The sequence below is a fragment of the Sparus aurata genome, chromosome 3 (genome assembly GCF_900880675.1).
Source record: "Sparus aurata chromosome 3, fSpaAur1.1, whole genome shotgun sequence".
Classification (NCBI taxonomy): domain Eukaryota; kingdom Metazoa; phylum Chordata; class Actinopteri; order Spariformes; family Sparidae; genus Sparus; species Sparus aurata.
The window spans coordinates 12,208,329-12,227,412 of record NC_044189.1 but is presented as its reverse complement, the minus strand read 5'-3'; the positions used below and the strand labels follow the sequence as shown (position 1 = coordinate 12,227,412).

The following is a 19,084-nucleotide window of genomic DNA, read 5'->3' as shown; positions in this document are numbered from 1 at the left end:
TTCAGCTTCCATTCAATTATTAATCGCTTGCTGAACACATTTAAAGTCCCAAATATTAATGAGATTTATTTTAAATACTTGTGCACTGATATGAAACAAACATTCTTCAAAAGAGAGAAAAAGAGATCCACAAATAGCTCGACGAGTGCTGCTGTTGTAAACAAGGAGAAGCCTTTGATCAATAAAACAAAGATGCATTTTACAGTCTCACTTATAAATATAAAGTCTTGAGATTACCAAAAGATCCAGTTGTGTGACAACAATATAAAAATGGGAACATTCATAAAACATCTCGATGTTAATATTAAAAAAATAACCAACTCACTTGATTCTTTGCTTATAACTGACAGGTTTGACTTTTCTGTCATGTCCAAATGTAATTAAACTCTCTTGCCTCAAAACAGATTTTATCAGCTTAAGACTCAACGAAGGTGCAGACTGAATCATAATGGAAGGTCAGTAAAGATGGTAAACGCACACTGAAGCAGAGCTTTGTAGGTGCAAATCCTACACCTTTCTTTTCTACAATGTGATCATCGTAAGCAGCTGTTAAGTGAATCTGAAGCACGAAACGTTGCAATAAACAACAAAGAATATGTGAATTAGGTTCCATCAACTGTTTTGCAGTTAAAAACAAGACGGAGCAAAGTGTAGTTTCATCAGAAGTTGGTGTTGTAGGCTACATTACACATGGCTGTAAATAGAGCCAGAGTGAAATATGAAGCATAAGATTTTTTTTTTTTTTTAAATCCTCAAGTGAGCTCGAGTATAAACTTTGTCATTTTCATTGACTCATTCTGACTGTGAAATGTGCATAAAAATAAGTTGATGGAAACACAGCTAGTGTTTGAGTCCTCCAATTCTGCACTTAAAGAGATTCACAGGAAAGGATGCATCTCACTGATGTTTGCTTTCGTATTATTGCTGCTGCTAATGTAAACTAAACATTTTAACTGATACTTCACAATAAAAGCTTTCACGTGGAGGCATTTTAGTGTGAAAGGCAACGTTGTTGTAATAACAGTTCTACTGGCTGCTACAAAATAAAAAGACACTGGCCATTTTTGCAGTTTTTTGACAGCTGATCATTAGCTTTTGTATAGTACTTGTATTTTTGGACTGTAAACAGATGATCAGGGAGCGATTGCAGCTGCTGTTACCACCTTACAACTTCAAAGGACACCAGAATAACAAGCCAAGTTGTCTGTCCGAGTGTTACGATATTAAAAAGTCTTCAGAGTTGTTTGTCTCTTAATGTCGCCTCCGCCCTTCAACCCCACCAGCGCTGCCTGGGAGGAGGAGCCATCGTGGGCTGCTCGACGTCGAAAACAGACCCCTCTCCAACCGACGAGCAGACGTAGTACAGGTTGACGCCAAGCATGACCATTATGGGGAGGAAGGAGAGGCCGAAGCCGAGGCCCCTGATGGTGCTGCCCAGAGAGAGGCAGAGCCAGTAGATCAGCCTGCAAGCACAGAGCACAGATGATACGTTACAGATGAGAGGGAAGCACTCCAGTCAGATCTCTGTTTCTATTTGATGTCGATTCATAATCAGCTTGATTTGGATAAAAGAAGACAAAAAGATCTGATCACTACCCACATCATCTCACACACCCACTCTCCCTTTTCAGCAGGAACATTAGAAGACTTAGCCCCTTCAAGTCTTTCATCCGTTTGTGTCAAGTGCGTGGCGACTCAAAGGACCCGGATTAACAACTTAGTTGGTGCTTTTTCACTCGTTTTCTAATTTTCCGTCATCATGCTTTTGATCCTGCCAGAGACGACTTCTCAGAGCCTCCAGTCGTCACACAAACCGTCTCTGAATGTGGTTGGTGTGGAAAGAATAGTAGATATGTTAAATTATATTAATTTACATCCTGGGATGATTTGGGATCAATTGAGGAGCCGCCTGTCAACAACAGAAATTTGCATTTAAAAGCAATATGACGAGCAAGGTGACGCTGTCGGCCTGGTGGCGTCATATTTTCTTAATATTCTCAGGCAAATCCTTTGATCACCAGTGTAGATAGCTAAATCAAATCTTTAATTACATGATACTCCACTGAAGTTGCGCCTCCCAACTTTCTAACTACCTCAATTATTTAACATTATTAGCGCTTTAAGTTGCCGTTGAACAGCCTTTTCCTTTGGTAGTAAATTGTGCGTAGGAATACAGACGTTGTACGGTTGAGGAAATGTAGTGCGAGGGGAAAAGGCTGTTTAACGGCAACATAAAGTGCCCAAAATGTTCAAAACATATCGTACACTTAAAATGATATATATATATATTTTAGGTGGGAATTATTTTAGGTGGCTAAAATATGTCTTGCTGGTTTCAGCAGTACAATGCTCTGCTTCTCCAGACCAGCGGTGAGATGACAGTGATTTACGGCAGGTATCACACCAACTAGGTAAGACATACCTCCTCCAACAACAGCACATAAAAAGACCCGAACTATCCCTTTAATGTATAATCCAGTATAAATGTAAAGGCAAAAGAAAAAATAACAATATGAAGAAGAATAGAACAAGACACTAAACAAGATAAGAAAAGGGATGAAGGAAAACGGGATGTAAAAGAAAAAAAAAGTTTCTTCCGGGAGTGATCAGACAGGTTCAAAGCAAATCTCCGGCTCAACCAGTTTATTCGGAGGTGGAAAAGGTGAGTGTGTCCAAAATGACTTGTGTGACTCTCGTCTATCAGCGATGTGAAACTGCACAGTTGACTCAAGGTTATAACAGGAAGTTGCTCTTAAAAAGGCCATGAACATTTTACTCCCACACACAGTCAGTAGTGTAGATACTATCATTAACCTGAGGATATTTCTTTGTATTAATTAAAGCCACTAAACAATGGCAGGGAAATATAACGCGGCACATCTTGCCCTCAGCTTCACCAGTACAATGATGAAAACAGACCACAGTGTGTTGGTCGTCTCAAAATATTAGAAGGCAGGATGACGTTGACTTGAGCCGGCTTAAAATTATTGTTGTCTACATAAAAGGGGGCCACGCAGAAAAAGTTTGTGAACCACTATGGTCACAGATGTGTAAATTACTTTCCTTGGCTCAAAGAAAGTTTTACTAAAATTAAATCCTCCTAATATAAATGAAAGAATATGCCTTTAAATGTGCCAAAAATATGATTGAAAATAAATATAGGCATCATTTAACTGAGACATAAATTTACATCTGTTTTTACCTAACTTTGTATTATTTCTATTGATTTACTTCCCAGTTTATTTATTAAAATATTTTATAAGACATTTAATTAATTAATTAATAATGCCTAAATGTATTTTTAATATTATTTTCGGTGTATTTTATAAACACATGAACCTATTCATTTTTTTATTTTGATTCTAAGATTAGATTTCTAGATCTTGACACTTTCGGTCCTCCATAAAGTTTTACTACTGATAGAAATAAATGACACGAAACACGATTCTTTACTATTTGGAAATTAAATGTGCAGCAAGATTTTTTTTTTCTTCTTGACATAACTTCCACTGAATTTCTGAAATTTCATAAACATCACTGAGACTTTGACCTACACACATCAGAATCATCTTTCCCTCCACTTCCATAGGTTTGAAACATACCTGCCGAAAACGAATATGATGGTGAGCAGCGGCACCAACTTCACCAGGTCCTGGCTGATATAAGTTGCCATGACAGCGAGCTGCAGGAAGAAGAAGAGGAAGAGAGCCAGCGATTCGTTGATGTAGTGCCAGTGCACCGCCACCTCTTTGTTCACCTGATTGCCCTTGTAGAGGGGCTGCAGGGCGCCGTAGCGCAACCGGGCGATGCCCAACACCAGCACGCCTGCAGAGACACGAGGGTCAAGACAAACCTGATTTTATTCTTTCCTTTCTACATCGTAAGCGTTTGTTTCAATACACGACAACATACCGAAGTCTTACCGAGCAGGATGGGGATGATGGCGAAGAAGGAGCAGCGTAGAGTGTACACCACCCTGAGGGGGGCGCTCTTCAGCATCGGCGATTCAAAGGGAAGGAGGGCGTAACCTCCCCACACCAGGAGGGGGAAGATGACCCCTGCGGCCACCAGCGTCAGAATCACCTTCAGTTTCTCACCGCACAGTTCATCACACAGGTCTGAGGAAGAAAACTAGGATTATTTTATACAAAGTGATTTTTTTTAACGGTAATCATCACCCTAACCCTATAGATATCTTTATTGGGACAGGAGGAGACAGCGAGACGTAGACTGGAGTCATTGCATGATTCATCTCAAGACGTGTAATTACATCTGATTAAGGAGAAATGAGACCATGACACTGCGCTGCTCAGCTCAGAGTGCAGTGACTCACCTACTGAGTGAAAGTGTGCTCAGCAATCTGATGTGCAACCAATTCATCAAATGAAAGCTGCACGTTGATTTTTTTTTTTTGCATATAATAATTAATGCTAAATCCCCAGGAGCTTATGTGTCATAATAAAAATGAGTCGTTCGTCATTACCCTTCCTTTCTGTCATTTCCACTGTGTCACGAATAAAAGGCTTAAAGCACCCATACGTCCTTTTTTTACAGCAGACGTTTTGACTGGTCACAGCAGGAAAAGCTCAGGTGTTGCTGATTTGAGGATTAGCGATCATGACAGCATGCCGGTGAGTCAGCGTGACCAAACCCAGGACCCTTCAATGGAACTCAAACATCATTAAATTCAATATTTACACCTGCGCCTTTTCTCACCGTGACACGTCAACATGTCTGCTGAAAAAAGGTTAGAAGTGAATGCTGGGAAAACATCTGTGACTCGAGATTCACCCGACAAGACGCACCGAACCCACAACCAAACTGACAGACGCTCATCCATGAACACAAACAGTCAGCAGACTTGGAATATTATGAGAAGAAGATATGTGGTTTGTTTCTAGCAAATAAGAAAAGGATTCAAAGTCTTAAGCAATCAGAATCTCGGGAGGGATGTCAGTTTAAGAACTTCAAGTGTCCATACACAAAACTGATTGTTTTTTTTTGTTTTTTTTACATTAACAAGATTAAAATGATGATTTACTAACAATTAAATCAGGCCTGTGTAAGACTTTTGACAGGTTGTTAAAGGGATCCTGGAGAAAGACAGTTGAGTGTCGAGTCTCATTCCCAGGTCTTTAAATATTTACTCTTTGGGTTCGTATTTGGACCAGCCAACCAAAAGCAACTGTATAATTATGGTTCTTAAAAGCTTTTATGTGCCAATAATGGACTGGTGAAGATGGTAACATTAATTAATTCATATTCCTATGTGAAGAGGTACACAAAAGACACATGTTGTGATTTGGCTTTTAAATGGATGTATCTTATGACCTTAAAACATAAAAATTACAATGATGATTGAGATTTAATTTCATTTAATGTAGAAGTCTGTAGCAAATGTTGGTGTGGTTTTTTTAAAATTGTGTTCACATTCATCAGGGTTTAAACCAGAATACAGCTGTCACTGATTTACTTTTGCAATCCCTCTCCACGCCTCTTTATTGTCTGATCTCGTCAATTCTCTTTATGTTGTGATTTCTCTACTTGCTTTACTGAATTTATTTCCTTCTGCAGTCTGGTTTTCTTTCTTGTTTTTATTGTTATGACATAAATATATTAGATGACATGTAAGTTGTGTAAAATGCAAGTGAAAAGATTACAGACCTTTGGAAAAAATAAAAACTACGCGTTTGGACAAATAACATCAGTGAGTAAAATGTAGGACTTTGTGTAGATGTAGCGTAAATCCATGTCTCTGATTGGCTGTTCCTGCATAGTCTCAACAGAGTAGCTACAGTTTACTGTTTGCAGGAGTTATACATGCGTCTAGATGTTTCCAATCAACAAAAAATTAATGTAATTCTTAATGAATATGGGCCCAGATGCTTGCGTGTTATACTCACATAACTTGTCGTCCTGTTCTGTCCACTCTGGGTAATAGTGCCCGGCTGACTCGGGCTCCTCCTGCAGCTCCTCCCTGTCGTCTCTCTCTATGAACAGCCTGCTCTCCTCAGGAATCTCTTTACTTGTTGGACGCATGATCGTGACTCGCGGAGTGAAACCCGGAGACGTTTTCTCTGAGATCCAATTCGACTCTCCGTCATCTTCTTCTTCCTCCTCCTCTTCCCCCTCGTCTTCATCGTCTGCCAGCGAGCCCTCCCCTTTATCATCTCGCTGCACCTCGATCTCGTCGTCCCTCCACTTCTCGCCCTCGGGCATGCTCTCCCTCCATTTGCCCTTTCTGTTGCTCTCCACATCCTCTGACAGGTCCTGGCTCCCTCCGCTGATCCCTGTATCCCTCTCTTCGGACTCAGAAACTCTTTTTTCTGACCAGGCTTGATCGTCGTCTTCCGTCTGAGGCCTCTTGTCTTGGTCTCCGGGCCACGGCAGAGTTGTGGGCTCCAGATGAGCTGAGCTGGTCACTTCTTCCTCTTCATCCTCCTCATTTAAGCCCTCTTCTTCTTCTTCTTCTTCTTCTTCTTCTTCTGAGTCTGAGTCTGAGTCTGAGTCTGAGTCTGAGTCTGTAATCTCCCTTCCTTCCACCGTACTGTCACTATCTTGTGGCTTAATTGTTGCTATCTTCTCTGCAGCTGGATCGGCAGGAGGAACAGCCACCTCATCTGAGACTGGACCGCCCTGGCCAGACATTCTTTAGTTTTTTAAATTCAACTTTCCTCTTTATTCAGTCAACACCTGACGCTCCGTCGAGAGTTTGTTAACAAAACTGCTTCCAGTTGCTAAAAGTCATTTTTGGCTTCATTTGTTGAGTTTTTTCTGTGAGGGGGGAAAAAAACAAAACAAAACAAAACATGAATGTGCGTTCAGCTTCACAAAGAAAATCAAAGTTCACTGTTTATTACAGGTGTGTCCTGACAGGCCAACACGCTGTTAGGCGAGTTAAGAGTTTGTGCAGCTGTGACCTCAACCTGAGTTTATGTCAAGAAAATTAAAGACTGCTTTTTGCCATAACAGGGCTCCAGACTAACGCTTTCATTTGGGCATACCCAATAATACAAGAATGAAAGGTGCAAATACAAATTTTTTTCATTTCATAAATTTCAGGCTACCAATCCAAAAGTTCAGTCGCATTTGACAGATATCTTTGATGCATGTGCGACCACAATAGTCTCACCCCGGAGCCCTGTATAACCTGTTTAGCCTTACTGACTGGCGAACAATAAGACTCGCGAACACCAAAACAATCACAGCAATAAATCCAGTGAGAGGTAACATTAGAAAAATTAGAAATCGGCATGGTGTCAAAATTAAGAATAAGCTGTGATGAAATGCAACTAGGTACAATTTACTGAAGTAATATTTTTGGTGCTATACTTTATACCATTTTAAGCTGCCTTACGCATCTGGTACACAAAACTTGACATTTGATCATTTAAGTCAGATATTTCCGTGTTGAAAGGCTACAATTTGTGACGTGTAACCAATCAGATAACGTTGTGGATAGGACACAGATTGAGACCAAAGAGTGGTGACTCCGTAAAGAGAGGACGCTTCATGAGAGCCAGTATAAATCGCTTAATCTGCAATTGGAAAAAAAATCTGAAAATTCTGATCATAAACCCTGATAATTGGCCCAGCTGATAATCAGTCTGTCTGTAATTGTTACAGATTAATATTTCCATCATAACCCTTAGCAAAAAGTAGTATACTTGAAGTTCATTTTATTAAGTATGCTTGAGTATAAGTATAAGTATAGCAAGTATACTATGGACCATGTACTTGTAGCATACTAGAAAGTATACTAATTTAATACTTCTTCGGACTAAATTGGAACATTTTAAGTTTATAAAAGTATACTTTAAGTATACCTTATAAGGTCATTTTAAGTTTACAGAAGTACACTTTCAAGTATACAACAAGTACACTAATCTATATACTACTAGTGTACAAAGTATATACTTCTAGTCCACATTTTAGTTTATTAACATGTAAGTTTATAACAGGGGTAATACCTCAAGGCAAATGTATATAGTGAAAAACATATTTATTCTGCTAAATTAAATGTAAACACAACTCAATGACTCAACCTTTCCCTTATACTTACATCAAGATATTGTAAGTATTACCACTTGCAATGTGACAAGCTCTAGCAAGAGATCCACCATTTATTACCATACATACCCACAGCTTAACAGACGGGAAGTCTCTCCTGGAAAACACCCCTTCACTCATGGTGCCAACATTTTTATCATCTTTGTTAATTCGACACAATTTAACCACAGAACAAGGATGTGAATTAACCAGCAACCGTCTTACACATCATGTTATTCACAAACACATTCACAAACCATAATTACACTAACAACAACAGAATACCCAAGAGTCTTTGCGCCACAGTCCACAGTATACTAAAGTACAAGTATAAGCTTTAGTATTAAAGTATAAGTCTAAGTATTAATGTACTTAGTCTTAGACTATTCTTTATACTTTTCAGTATAAGCCAAGTATACTTCACTATACTTTTCTTAAGTATATAAAATGTATTATATAAAAAGTACACTTCAAGTATATGCCTCAGTTTTAGTGTAAAATAAGTATACTTGTTGTACACTTGAATAAACTACTTTTTGCTAAGGGAATATACTCTGATGTCAACGTGGGGGATATTCTCTCGGGCTCTGCGCTGCAGTTCTGAATTACATAAACTCATGTCGCACACATAAAACACTACAAAGACAATAAAACCAAGTTACATAAAGCACCGGCAGAACTGCGCATAACAATACAGGATACAGGACTTCTGCACAAACCCTCGGGCCAGCTGCTGCACCTTTTTACCTCCCTACGGTTAAAACACCGAAAATAATGTCTCTTCAAAATACCCCGAACTCTAATGTCAGCAGTACCTGAAACAAAAAAAGCCTCTTTAAAATGTTGCAGAGGAATTATTTTACATTTCAACACTGATAAGAGATGTTGCGTACTTTAACACACATCACATTCAGACCAGCCACGCTGCAATCTCACTTCCAATTAAAACTAGGAATCACCTGTACATCTGAATATCAACTTACACTACTTCTAATGGAGTTTAGGATATTCTAGTGTTTCACTTGATCAGAATATCTACTTTGTGTTGCGTGACTATTTATGGTTCCCCAAAATTATGCGACACATTGCACTTGAGTTTCCATTGCCTGTCCATGCACATGCAGACATAACTCATTTTGAGCAGTTGCAATTGTTCCAGGTGTGTCAGACGCAGCTCAACCTCACCTTTGAGATATGCGTGTGGCCAATTATTAACAGAAAAACTAACAGATCAACAGATATATTTCAGCTATAAAGTGAGTAAAGGAGCTGTATCAACATGGCTGCATTCCTGCTCTCTGAAAACACATATGAGACAAACCTGGACTTTGTCACAGACAGCAACAACAGCAGCAGCGGCTGTAAACGAAAAATGAAGCTGTGAAGCATGGCACATATAGATTTAATGTCTTTAACCACAAAAACAACCCTTGAAGATCTTACTTATACTGTCTGAGTCTGGTTTCAGCAGAGACTTGCAGGTGTTTAATGTTGACGTTTATGCTGCATTTCTTCCTCTGAGTCAATTTAATTTAGCTTTAAAGTCCTTGTCTTACTTTTCCTGTTTATAATCACTCCTTAATGAATGCCTCACATTACTCTACAAACACTGGGAAATCCCCAGCCTCTGCACACTCTACTGTTGGAGCCACACATAGAGGAATACCTGTTTGTTTACCAATTTTTATAGTCCAAAGTTTGTTTTGACAAGTGAAGGTCGTACAGAGCCGTTTTTAATCCTTTAACTACACTGAGGTGGAGCCCATTAGGCCTGCTTGTGGTCTACCGCACTCAGGAATGTAGTCTCAAGCTAAAGGCTAAAACTTATTTAGCATCTTTGTATGTATGACCGAGTTTTGCGACACTTAAACGAACAACCATATTTTTAAAAAAAATGTAATGGTGGACGTACCTGTTTTCAACCCGAAACTATCCGTAACTTTTGTGTGAACGCAGAGACGTCAGTAGTGGAACTGTTCCTCTCAGGTGAAGTGAAAAGTTACCCGGCAGGTGTGACCAGGTACTCAGTCCACTGTCTGAGCACAGAGGAGGAAAACCGGGAAGAGGTACCACTCTGTTTTTTTTTCTTTCTCCGCGTTCAGAAAAAACGTCACCGCCGTTCGTCGACTTTGACGTCACTCCGTTTTTTTCTTCTTCAAGGGTCCCAAAGATCGCGTATTCCTTCTCTGTGTGGGTACAAGCCATGAAAAGTGCCTTTAATGGATCCTGGGGGGTACAGAGAGGCAATAAACAGATAAATGTGATAATCACCATTAAGCTCAGTGGTGCTCAGCTAGGCTTGTTTTTTGATAAAATGTAAATTTTATTTATAAAATTTTATATTTATTTATTTATTTCATTTATTGTAAATCTGATTTCATCATGCTCTCACCTTAATAATGTTATTGATGTTGTCATTTGCGTGTTGACTGTATAATTCTTGCCCTTGTTTTAGTAATTTGTGAATTAGCCAGTAGCTAATGTATTTGTTTGTGGTCCCTTTGGCGTCAATCATGAATTAATTTTTCACACAATTTGAGGGTTTTTTTTCTCTGATTTCTTTTGTTATAGTGCTTTTTTTTTAAATTGGAACTTTATCCTTGTAGAATTTTTCTAGTGTTTTCATATATATGTCACAATGGGAAAGCCCTACTGATGCCATCACTGCTGTCTTATTTGAATAGTGATTTATATAAAACTTACTCAACTAATACAAACTGTGAAAAAGCCCATGGTTTAACAGTTGCGCTCTTGATTTATCTCAAATTTTATGTTGCTAATTTGTTTGTGTGCTTAATTTTAACTCGATTTAATGATTGCCATGCCATCATCTTAGCCACCTTGTCTGTCAATGTTACTACAAACTGTGATAGTTATGTCTTTGAGGCCAGGGAGATGACAGAATCGTTTTGCATGGATACAGGGTTCCCAAATGTTTCAAATTAAATGGGTGGCCATAGTCAAAATCAGACACCTATTGTATTGTCATGATGCCAAAACAGTATTAGGGCCTCAAGTTTTCTAAACTGTCATGCTCAGACTATGAAAAAATGATAAATTATCCAACTAATTTAGAAAACATTATCACCTCACAAAAAAATTGTTGGCATAGATATGTTTATATTACAATTTTTTTTTAATGATTTTTTACATTACTTTTATTGGAAACATCTGGTGGGCCAAAGTGAACCTTATCAGGTCAAATTTAGTCAACACTCCCCACTTTGCCCAACCCCGGTATATATAGATTTATGGATGTTATGCAAAACATTTTTTTTTCAGCAAAGTAAAAAAAAAGACATATCTTCATCTAAATGCCAAGAGGCATTTTATTTATTAAGTGCTGACCTTTATCTTGGTCATCGAGTTACATACAGGGACAGTACGTTGTTACTTTTGCAGTAAAGTAAAATTGCTATGGAGCACACTGCTGAAATGTAAGTACTAAACACATAAAATATATTTAGATCATATATAACATCTAAATATTAAAATACGACTCTCCTTTTGTTATGATAACAAAATAAAGCTACTGCTCCCCTAAGAAAAATTTACATTTTACTACAAGAAACCTAAAAAAGTACAGGTTTTATAGTTTGGAGTGATCCATTCGTCAAAACACACACAACCTTTGTTTCAGCCCGACTCAGGTGCACAGTACATCAGTCAAGTCATCGGACAGGAATGGTGAGGGTGGAGCTGCCACCCACAAACTATAATAAACGGCTAAATACTACTTGTGACCTACATCATTTCATCATGTAAACTGAATGTAAACAAAGAACAGAAGGGGACACCACGCTGTAGAAAATAAAACGGCAAGATCAACATTTTATTTCAAGAGCATAATCTCACAAATTATTGACTGCTTGTTAAAACACACACAAATCCAAATATGTCCACTTAAAATAACGTGACTTCATAAAGCCAGATCGAATTTCAATGTGATTTTTAAAACTTTAAACCTCAATTTTCGTCCTCATCTCACATTCTCTTTTTATTCTTTTTATTTTTTAATTTCATGACAACTTGACACACAGAAGCACAGTTTGGCATTTCGGAACTTCAATTGCTTGATCCAACCATAAAAGGTGTGTTAGTATCAGTTAAAATGATGTACAAGTCATGTCACACAATTTTAACACTAGGTGCTCGAAGACAGGTAAAAGAATATTTGTAAAATCAACTCAATTAACTTAATTTAACTCAAAAAACTGAATTTAATCTCATGACAGTCCCAAGTTATCATAAAAAAAAGGCTTCACAGTTACACGTAAACATTTAGAGGACAAGGGGAAATAACTACTGCGACTCGATATCAGCTCGATTTAAAAAAAAAAAGATAAAATGGTACATGTGGAGCAGGAAATCTTCAGGGCGACTGTGAGCATTGAGAAGGCGTTTAATACGGAGCTTTCTGTTCTTTCGAGGAATGGATGTCACCAAAGGCTGATCAGTGCAGGACAGTAACCGACAGTACATTCAAAGCTTTGGCAATTAAGGCGAAACAAATACGAAGACATGACAAAACTGTAAAAATGGCGTTGAGAAAATTATGACATCCCTTTGATAAATTTTATCTCAGACTCTCCTCACAGACACTCAATAACCAGCCGAAGTGATCATTCTGAAGTACAGTGACATTTTAAGAGACACAAACTACTAAAACAAAGCTTTACTTAGATGTATTATGCGTGGGTCTATTATCGATTATCCTCCGTTTCTGTTTGGAGCATTTTCTCATGTGCGTGCAATACTTTTTTTGACCCCTTGGGGGAATTGGCGCATCGGCATATCTTCACCTTTAAGTTGCTTTGACTAAATTTTCTTATTCATACATCCAGCAGTTACAGAGAAACACCATCATGTATCTGGAGTCGTGTTTGTGTCCACCAAGGCTGAATCCAAATGTCCATCCTGTCTGTCCATGTCTGCGAGAGCACAAAAGTGCGAGGCTTTATAAGCCTCCAATAGAGAGGCCTGGACTACAGAAATAAAATGCATTTTGATTTCCTCTATAGCATGTGCATCTACATAAACTGTGATGTTTTTGAATATTATTTCTGGCCTACATATTTCAAAGTGCATTCTGATAGTACGGTTTTTAGTACGTCATATCCATATCGACTCTCTGCGAGTCTGAAGACAGGAATGTGCCCGTAATGTTGGGGAGTCTGGACATTTGGATGCAGCCCAATAGTCATTCTCTTTAAGCTCTGTTTTTGGTCTCTACCAACTCTTGAGGGAAACATCGGACCTTTAAGCCACCAATTACTGCACTGTCGTCACCGTTTTCAGGTAGCTAATTCTAAAAAAAAATAATCCGATGACCCTGAGGCAATTTAGCTACCCCTTTGTTAAATGCCAATCTGTTGTTATCTTATGTATGAAAATCCTTCTCCCTTCTCTTCCTGTGAAACATTACATTATTTTGAATTAATCATTTTAAACGTGGAGGGATACACAATTACGGAATTGAGATTTCGGTTGACTAACTAACTGTTCACATCGTATAAAAAAAACACACTTGACTTGACAGTGGGTTTTGGCTAGCATAGCAGTATCATTGGGAGGAGTGTGTTTGGATATGAGTTGGTGGAAACCTTCCTTATACTAAAAGAAAGTGACTGAGCCTTGTACCAGCCTGTATTTATATACTACGTTGTCATAAGTGAGAGAAACTGATGAGAGAAAAGCTGAATAGGAGATTGCACTGAGTAACTGGATGTTGACGTCAGGTTTTCAGCATTCTTGAGCATCGCTGTTCGGTTTTCTCTCATCTCTCCGCCAATTGTTTGGACTGTTTTTTTTTTTTGCATCCAAGGTCATACTCGAGCAAAAGTTTTACGGTTACAACTGAACTGACAAACACTACATCTGAAAGTTAAATGAAAACTGGACCAATCAGTCTGTAATAATAAACTCTACATGCCAGGTCTAGTAAAAGATTATTAGTAGTACGACTTACTCAGATGGCAGAAAGGAAGTTTTAAAAACAAAAACAACCAAAAAAAAAAGAGAAATCAAGCACAAGGAAACAACATGAACACGTTAGTCAGGGAAACAAGTGCTGCTGAATTACTAGCCTACCTGACTAACAAAAAGTTAAAAACTTGTGTTTTCATTGACAAGATTGTATTCAATGTTTAAAACACCAACTACTACAGCAAATTTTTTGGTCAGACCGGGATTGTTCATCAAGCCTGGTTACTAACTTCAAGGCTTGCATCCTGAATCGTTTCTTCAGTATCCTGCTCGATGGGCAACATGTCTGTTTGCTGCTCCTCTTCTACCGGCTCTCCTTTGCACTCAACTCCAACAGCAGATGTATCGATCTCTGAATGGTTAGAGAGTACGCTGTCAAGCTCCGCTTCAATTTTGCCTTTATTTTTGTTGCCTGAACCTTTGGGGCGACCCCTTTTACGTGGAGTGTCCGATTCACTTTTGGGAGTACTTGGAGGAAAGCCCCTTTTTTTGGGGGATCCCTCGCTGGGGCTGCGTGGTGAGGATGGAGAGGAAGCCCCACTCTTGCGCAAGTGAGCACCCCTCTTGGTCTCTGACTTGCGAGGACGACCACGACCCCTGCGAGGGCCTGGGGGAGCTCCCTCTGGAGGATCAACACGTGGGTATTTCCTCGGCCTTCCCAGCGGCTTCCATACTTTTGGCTTGTTCCGTTCCGCATTTGACAGAAGAGGGTATTTCCTTGGACGTCCCCTTTTGGCTGGTAGTTTTCTTGGTCGACCAGGCCTCCTCATTGTGGACGGGATCGCTGTTTTCCGAGATCGGCCGATGCTAACAAGAGCCTTACATGAGAGGCGATTCTTGTTTAAAGAGCCTTTAGGTCGACCTCTTCTCTTGTATTTATTACAGGCATTTGTGACCTGTTCTTGTTTTCTTGGCCGACCCCTTCCTCGCTTTGGGACCGTTGAGATGCCATTCGATGAATCTGAATCCACCCTCACCTTCCTGGGCCGACCTCTTCCCCTTTTCACTGAGTTTAGACTCCCATTAGCTTCCCTTTTAATGGTCACCTGTCTCTCCAACTTTGTTTTCTTATTGAGGGACCCTTTCGGTCGACCTCTTTTTCTCGGTGTTACAGAACTGCCTTCATTCTCTTCTTCACTCGTTAACTTGCGCTTTGTAGATCCTTTCGGGCGACCGCGTCCCACTTTTGGTGTATCGGAGCCCCCATTCGTTAGGCCTTCACCATCAGACTTTTCAACAGTGCTTACGCTGGGAGACTTTCTTGGCCTGCCTCTTTTCTTAGGAGTATGGTCTGTCGTAGCACTGTTTCCATCACTGGTCTGTTTCTTGGATCCTTTCGGCCTCCCCCTTCCCCGAGGCGCTTGCACAGAATTATCAGCATCATTGTCTCCTGATCCTTGCTGCTCCGTGTGTTTTATGAGTTTTGGACGCCCTCTTCCCCTCGGAGGCTGTGTGGAACCCCCATTGGAAATGCCTGAAACCAGCTCTGTTAGGTTAACGTCCGTAACACAAACCTTCAACTTCTTTGAGCCTTGCGGCCTCCCCCTTCCTCTTTTAACTTGACTGATGTTGGATATGTGTACACTGGTCTCTGCCTCATTGTTGGCAGCATCTCCTTGTTCTGCTTGATCTGCTTGTTCTGTCTCGTCCATCCTTATTTCCTCTTCCATACTGTTGACGTCAGCTTGGACTGCCAGTTAGGTTTGCCCCTTGAGAACAGAGAAGCACAATTAATACTTGAAGTTAAATATTAAAAAGAGGTGCAAAACATTATGATGACAGTGAAACAATAATGCAAAAATGTTGTCGGGTCCAAAATGATTGTTTTGTTTATGTCTTTGTAAGAATTCTGGCAGTAGGTTCCCTCTTCTAACAAGGTTTGTTAGTATATAGCTGTTGGTATAACGTAGTATTTGTGCTTCGTCAGCGATCGATTATCAATAACTCCTTCACAACAACAATCAATTGATGTGCACATTTAATACAAGGGTTTAAGTTTGACAGCAAGACTTTTTTGATGTTGCACAATTTAATTTTGAACGTAGACCTGAATGAATCACAAAATGTGGCGAAATAATCGGAAAGTCAGGCCATGTCACAATCTAAATGTTTCCTGCTGTTACAAGAGCTGCACCAATCAGGTAATACATTTTCCAAACCAAAGATTTTGGATAATAACAAGAAGTACAGTGAAATAAAATAGCTGTAATGGTTTTTATAACAAAGTTTTTTGTTCAACATAAGTAGTAGTATAATTGATATATAGAAAAGACTATGGCCAAAAGTCACTGGCACCCCTATTTATCATTGGGTTTGGTTTTATCAGCCAGAATCATTGCTGTAGAAAGCTATAAATGGGTTGTAAAGACTCCGTCTCTTCTTTCCTGTGGCGGCAATATGCCGTCAACTTTATCAGCAAATATTAAATATTCATGTTATATGTCTGGTAAATTGGACACATGATTTAAAGGTATTACAGTCCACATTAACATACTACATACACATACTGCTTATGAAACAATTACTTATGTTGACACAATGATTGGTTTTAAGACATTTTAAGCATATTTTCACATTCTATTTATAATTCTGCACATTACCTATATCTATAGATTATACCTGTTCGTATGGCTTATAAACATTCTCCTTTTTAGTAAAGTTATTATGACTGAAAATAAAAAAAATTAGCTAGGACACATTATTAATACTCTTTTGCTAAAAAGGCAAAGGGGAACACACACAATCTACATAAACAACCGAGTTGTGCATATTTTTAAAAATTATTTGGAAATCAATTAATAAATGTTTGTATTTCTATTATTACAGAAAGGATGGGTTTTGCACGGCTATGTCTATTTTGTGGACTACAATCTTTAAACGGCGGGAAGGTGTTTGATGAAGTGTCCAGGAGGCTAGCAATAACACGTGCACATTAAATGTCGCTGCATGCAATTGATAATTGTAATATCTTATGCTACGATCAAAGTTCGAAACATATGCAATTTATTTTAAAATACTGTAAAACCCCATGCATTCTCTCCTGTAGCTTAAATACTGTAAATGTGGTCTATTCGGGCCTTAGTAACCCGCTTTGACTATGGACCAGATTGTTTTCCAGGTAATAGTCAGTTTCAAAATCGATGGCGATGGAAAGTGAAGCTAGCGGTTCGAGGCGGATAAAAGAGTGCAAACAACAGAGAGCGCATCTCACCTGAGGGAAACCCTCTGTAAAAATTCAGCTTAATTTTCCAAAAAATATTGATTCATCTGACAGCCCGTACAGTGAAAGTGCGCGTTTATTGTTGTTGTGATGGCTGTTTAAATTTGCGATCGCTTCCGGGTGTCCGTGACGTTTGGGAGGCTCTGAAGGAAACTGTGCCACAGCATTATAGTTCCGCCTCAACATCCAGGCTGCCTCGCAGACTGTTGCTGTGATTTTTTTGTGTGTGATATTTATACCCATTTTAAGTTTGACCCTGTTTAATCTTTCCACTCTGCTGTCCACAGGCTTTTTTTCTACACATTAACTCATTCCCCCAGGTGTGATTTCTTTTATTTTCACTGAAAATACCTTGTCTTTCTGTCTTTTCTTTTCTTTTTTTCAAATACTGTTTTTATTTTATTTGACACAGGTAAAAACATGTAAACACACAATGATCATTGAAATACAGTATATCCTCACAAAATGACAAAAAAGACAATTGGACAGGGGAAGGAAAAAAGTTAAATAAATTACCATAAATAAAAAAAAATAAAAATGCAGCATCACCACATTAGTTCATATAATTACATTTAATTAAATGAATTCCTAAATTATTTTGTGAAACATAATACATTTTTTATCCAGTCCCACTCCCACTTCATTAGATCATTCTCCAAATTTATATTCTGTTGAGCTGCTTTGTAAAGGTTAGTTGCAATTATCTTTTCCAAAACAAGTTGGCTTTGCAACATATTTAAATAATAATAATAATAATAATAATAATAATAATAATAATAATAATAATGAAATTGTATTCATATAGCCCTACACTGAAGTTCCAAAGTGCTTCACAGAACATAGATTAAAACAAACTTCACAGGGTACATCGGAATAACAAGAACATTTGTTGGTTCAAAGTAATTTGAGGGAAAGTAAATGGTAATTGGGCCGAGTCTGAACTTTAAGTTCTTCACATCTGTTCCTTAATTAATTGTTTATTCTTGATCTTGATCTCAATTATAAACAAGAAAATGAGACCATACCAATCAAATACATATGTTAAAATAGTTAAAAGTCAAACAAATATCTTTATAATACCAAAGTCCAAATTATACCTCTCAACAGCACGTTTCAAAGTCTGTGACACCCTTAAAAACAAAAAGAAAAATTCTCTTCAAGTACAGAAGTATCTGCACTAAATTACAGATATTAAACTGAGCAGTTGCTGTGATCATAATAAGTAACTGTTATCAGTTTAAGATGTTTCATTTGGTCACATTTTGAGCATTGAAACAAGGACGGTGCATCAATTGTGTTTAATTCTGGCTTGTTGAAACTCTCACACAACATATATTTTTTGGAAGTATTATTATTTAGAGGCATATTTCTTTTACCAACAGCTGTTAGATAAATGACAGTATTTACCTCTATATTGACAATAAGTGGCTGAGTTATTTCAGTTATAATTTTATAAGTGTTTTACTTTAATGCTGAGCTAACTCAACAAAGTACTGTGACTGTGGGTTTGTAGCTCAGCATCGCCCCCTACATACTCATTTGATAAGTGTAAATAATTATTGGACAGTAGTGAAACATTGTGAATGGTGCACGGAGGAAAACATCTACAGCGATGGAGGAAACTAAACCCTAGAATTACTATTTGGTATTTCTTTGCACCATTTTTTCACTAAGCAGTGGTATATTTGGTGTCTTATTATGTCCATGTCCATGTGGTGTGAGCCTGACATAACAACCAACAATCAGACTGTTATAAGACAAACGGTGGTTGACCGAGCAAAGTACTGAAAGTGGAACTCACACACATAAAACGCACACTTGATGTTGACT

General features: G+C 38.5%; 2 protein-coding genes across 3 annotated transcripts; both read right to left on the bottom strand.

Moving 5' to 3' along the window:
* Nucleotides 1-39: 39 nt before the first annotated feature.
* Nucleotides 40-10,135, bottom strand: tmem79a (transmembrane protein 79a). Of its 2 annotated transcripts, none has more exons than XM_030412270.1 (5): nt 9,962-10,135; nt 5,904-6,774; nt 3,924-4,118; nt 3,603-3,825; nt 40-1,463 (listed from the first exon to the last, which is right to left on the bottom strand). In XM_030412270.1, the coding sequence occupies exons 2-5, from the start codon at nt 6,646-6,648 to the stop codon at nt 1,271-1,273; spliced, it is 1,356 nt and encodes a 451-aa protein (XP_030268130.1). In that variant the 5' UTR covers nt 6,649-6,774; nt 9,962-10,135; the 3' UTR covers nt 40-1,270. The 2 variants fall into 2 exon arrangements, with proteins under 2 accessions (XP_030268130.1, XP_030268131.1); XM_030412271.1 differs by lacking the exon at nt 9,962-10,135 and adding an exon at nt 9,371-9,405.
* Nucleotides 10,136-11,853: 1,718 nt separating this feature from the next.
* On the bottom strand, nt 11,854-17,390 carry LOC115578916 (origin recognition complex subunit 4). The gene is made up of 2 exons (XM_030412269.1): nt 17,246-17,390; nt 11,854-15,743 (listed from the first exon to the last, which is right to left on the bottom strand). The coding sequence occupies exon 2, from the start codon at nt 15,702-15,704 to the stop codon at nt 14,247-14,249; it is 1,458 nt and encodes a 485-aa protein (XP_030268129.1). The 5' UTR covers nt 15,705-15,743; nt 17,246-17,390; the 3' UTR covers nt 11,854-14,246.
* Between the last annotated feature and the right edge of the window lie 1,694 nt (nt 17,391-19,084).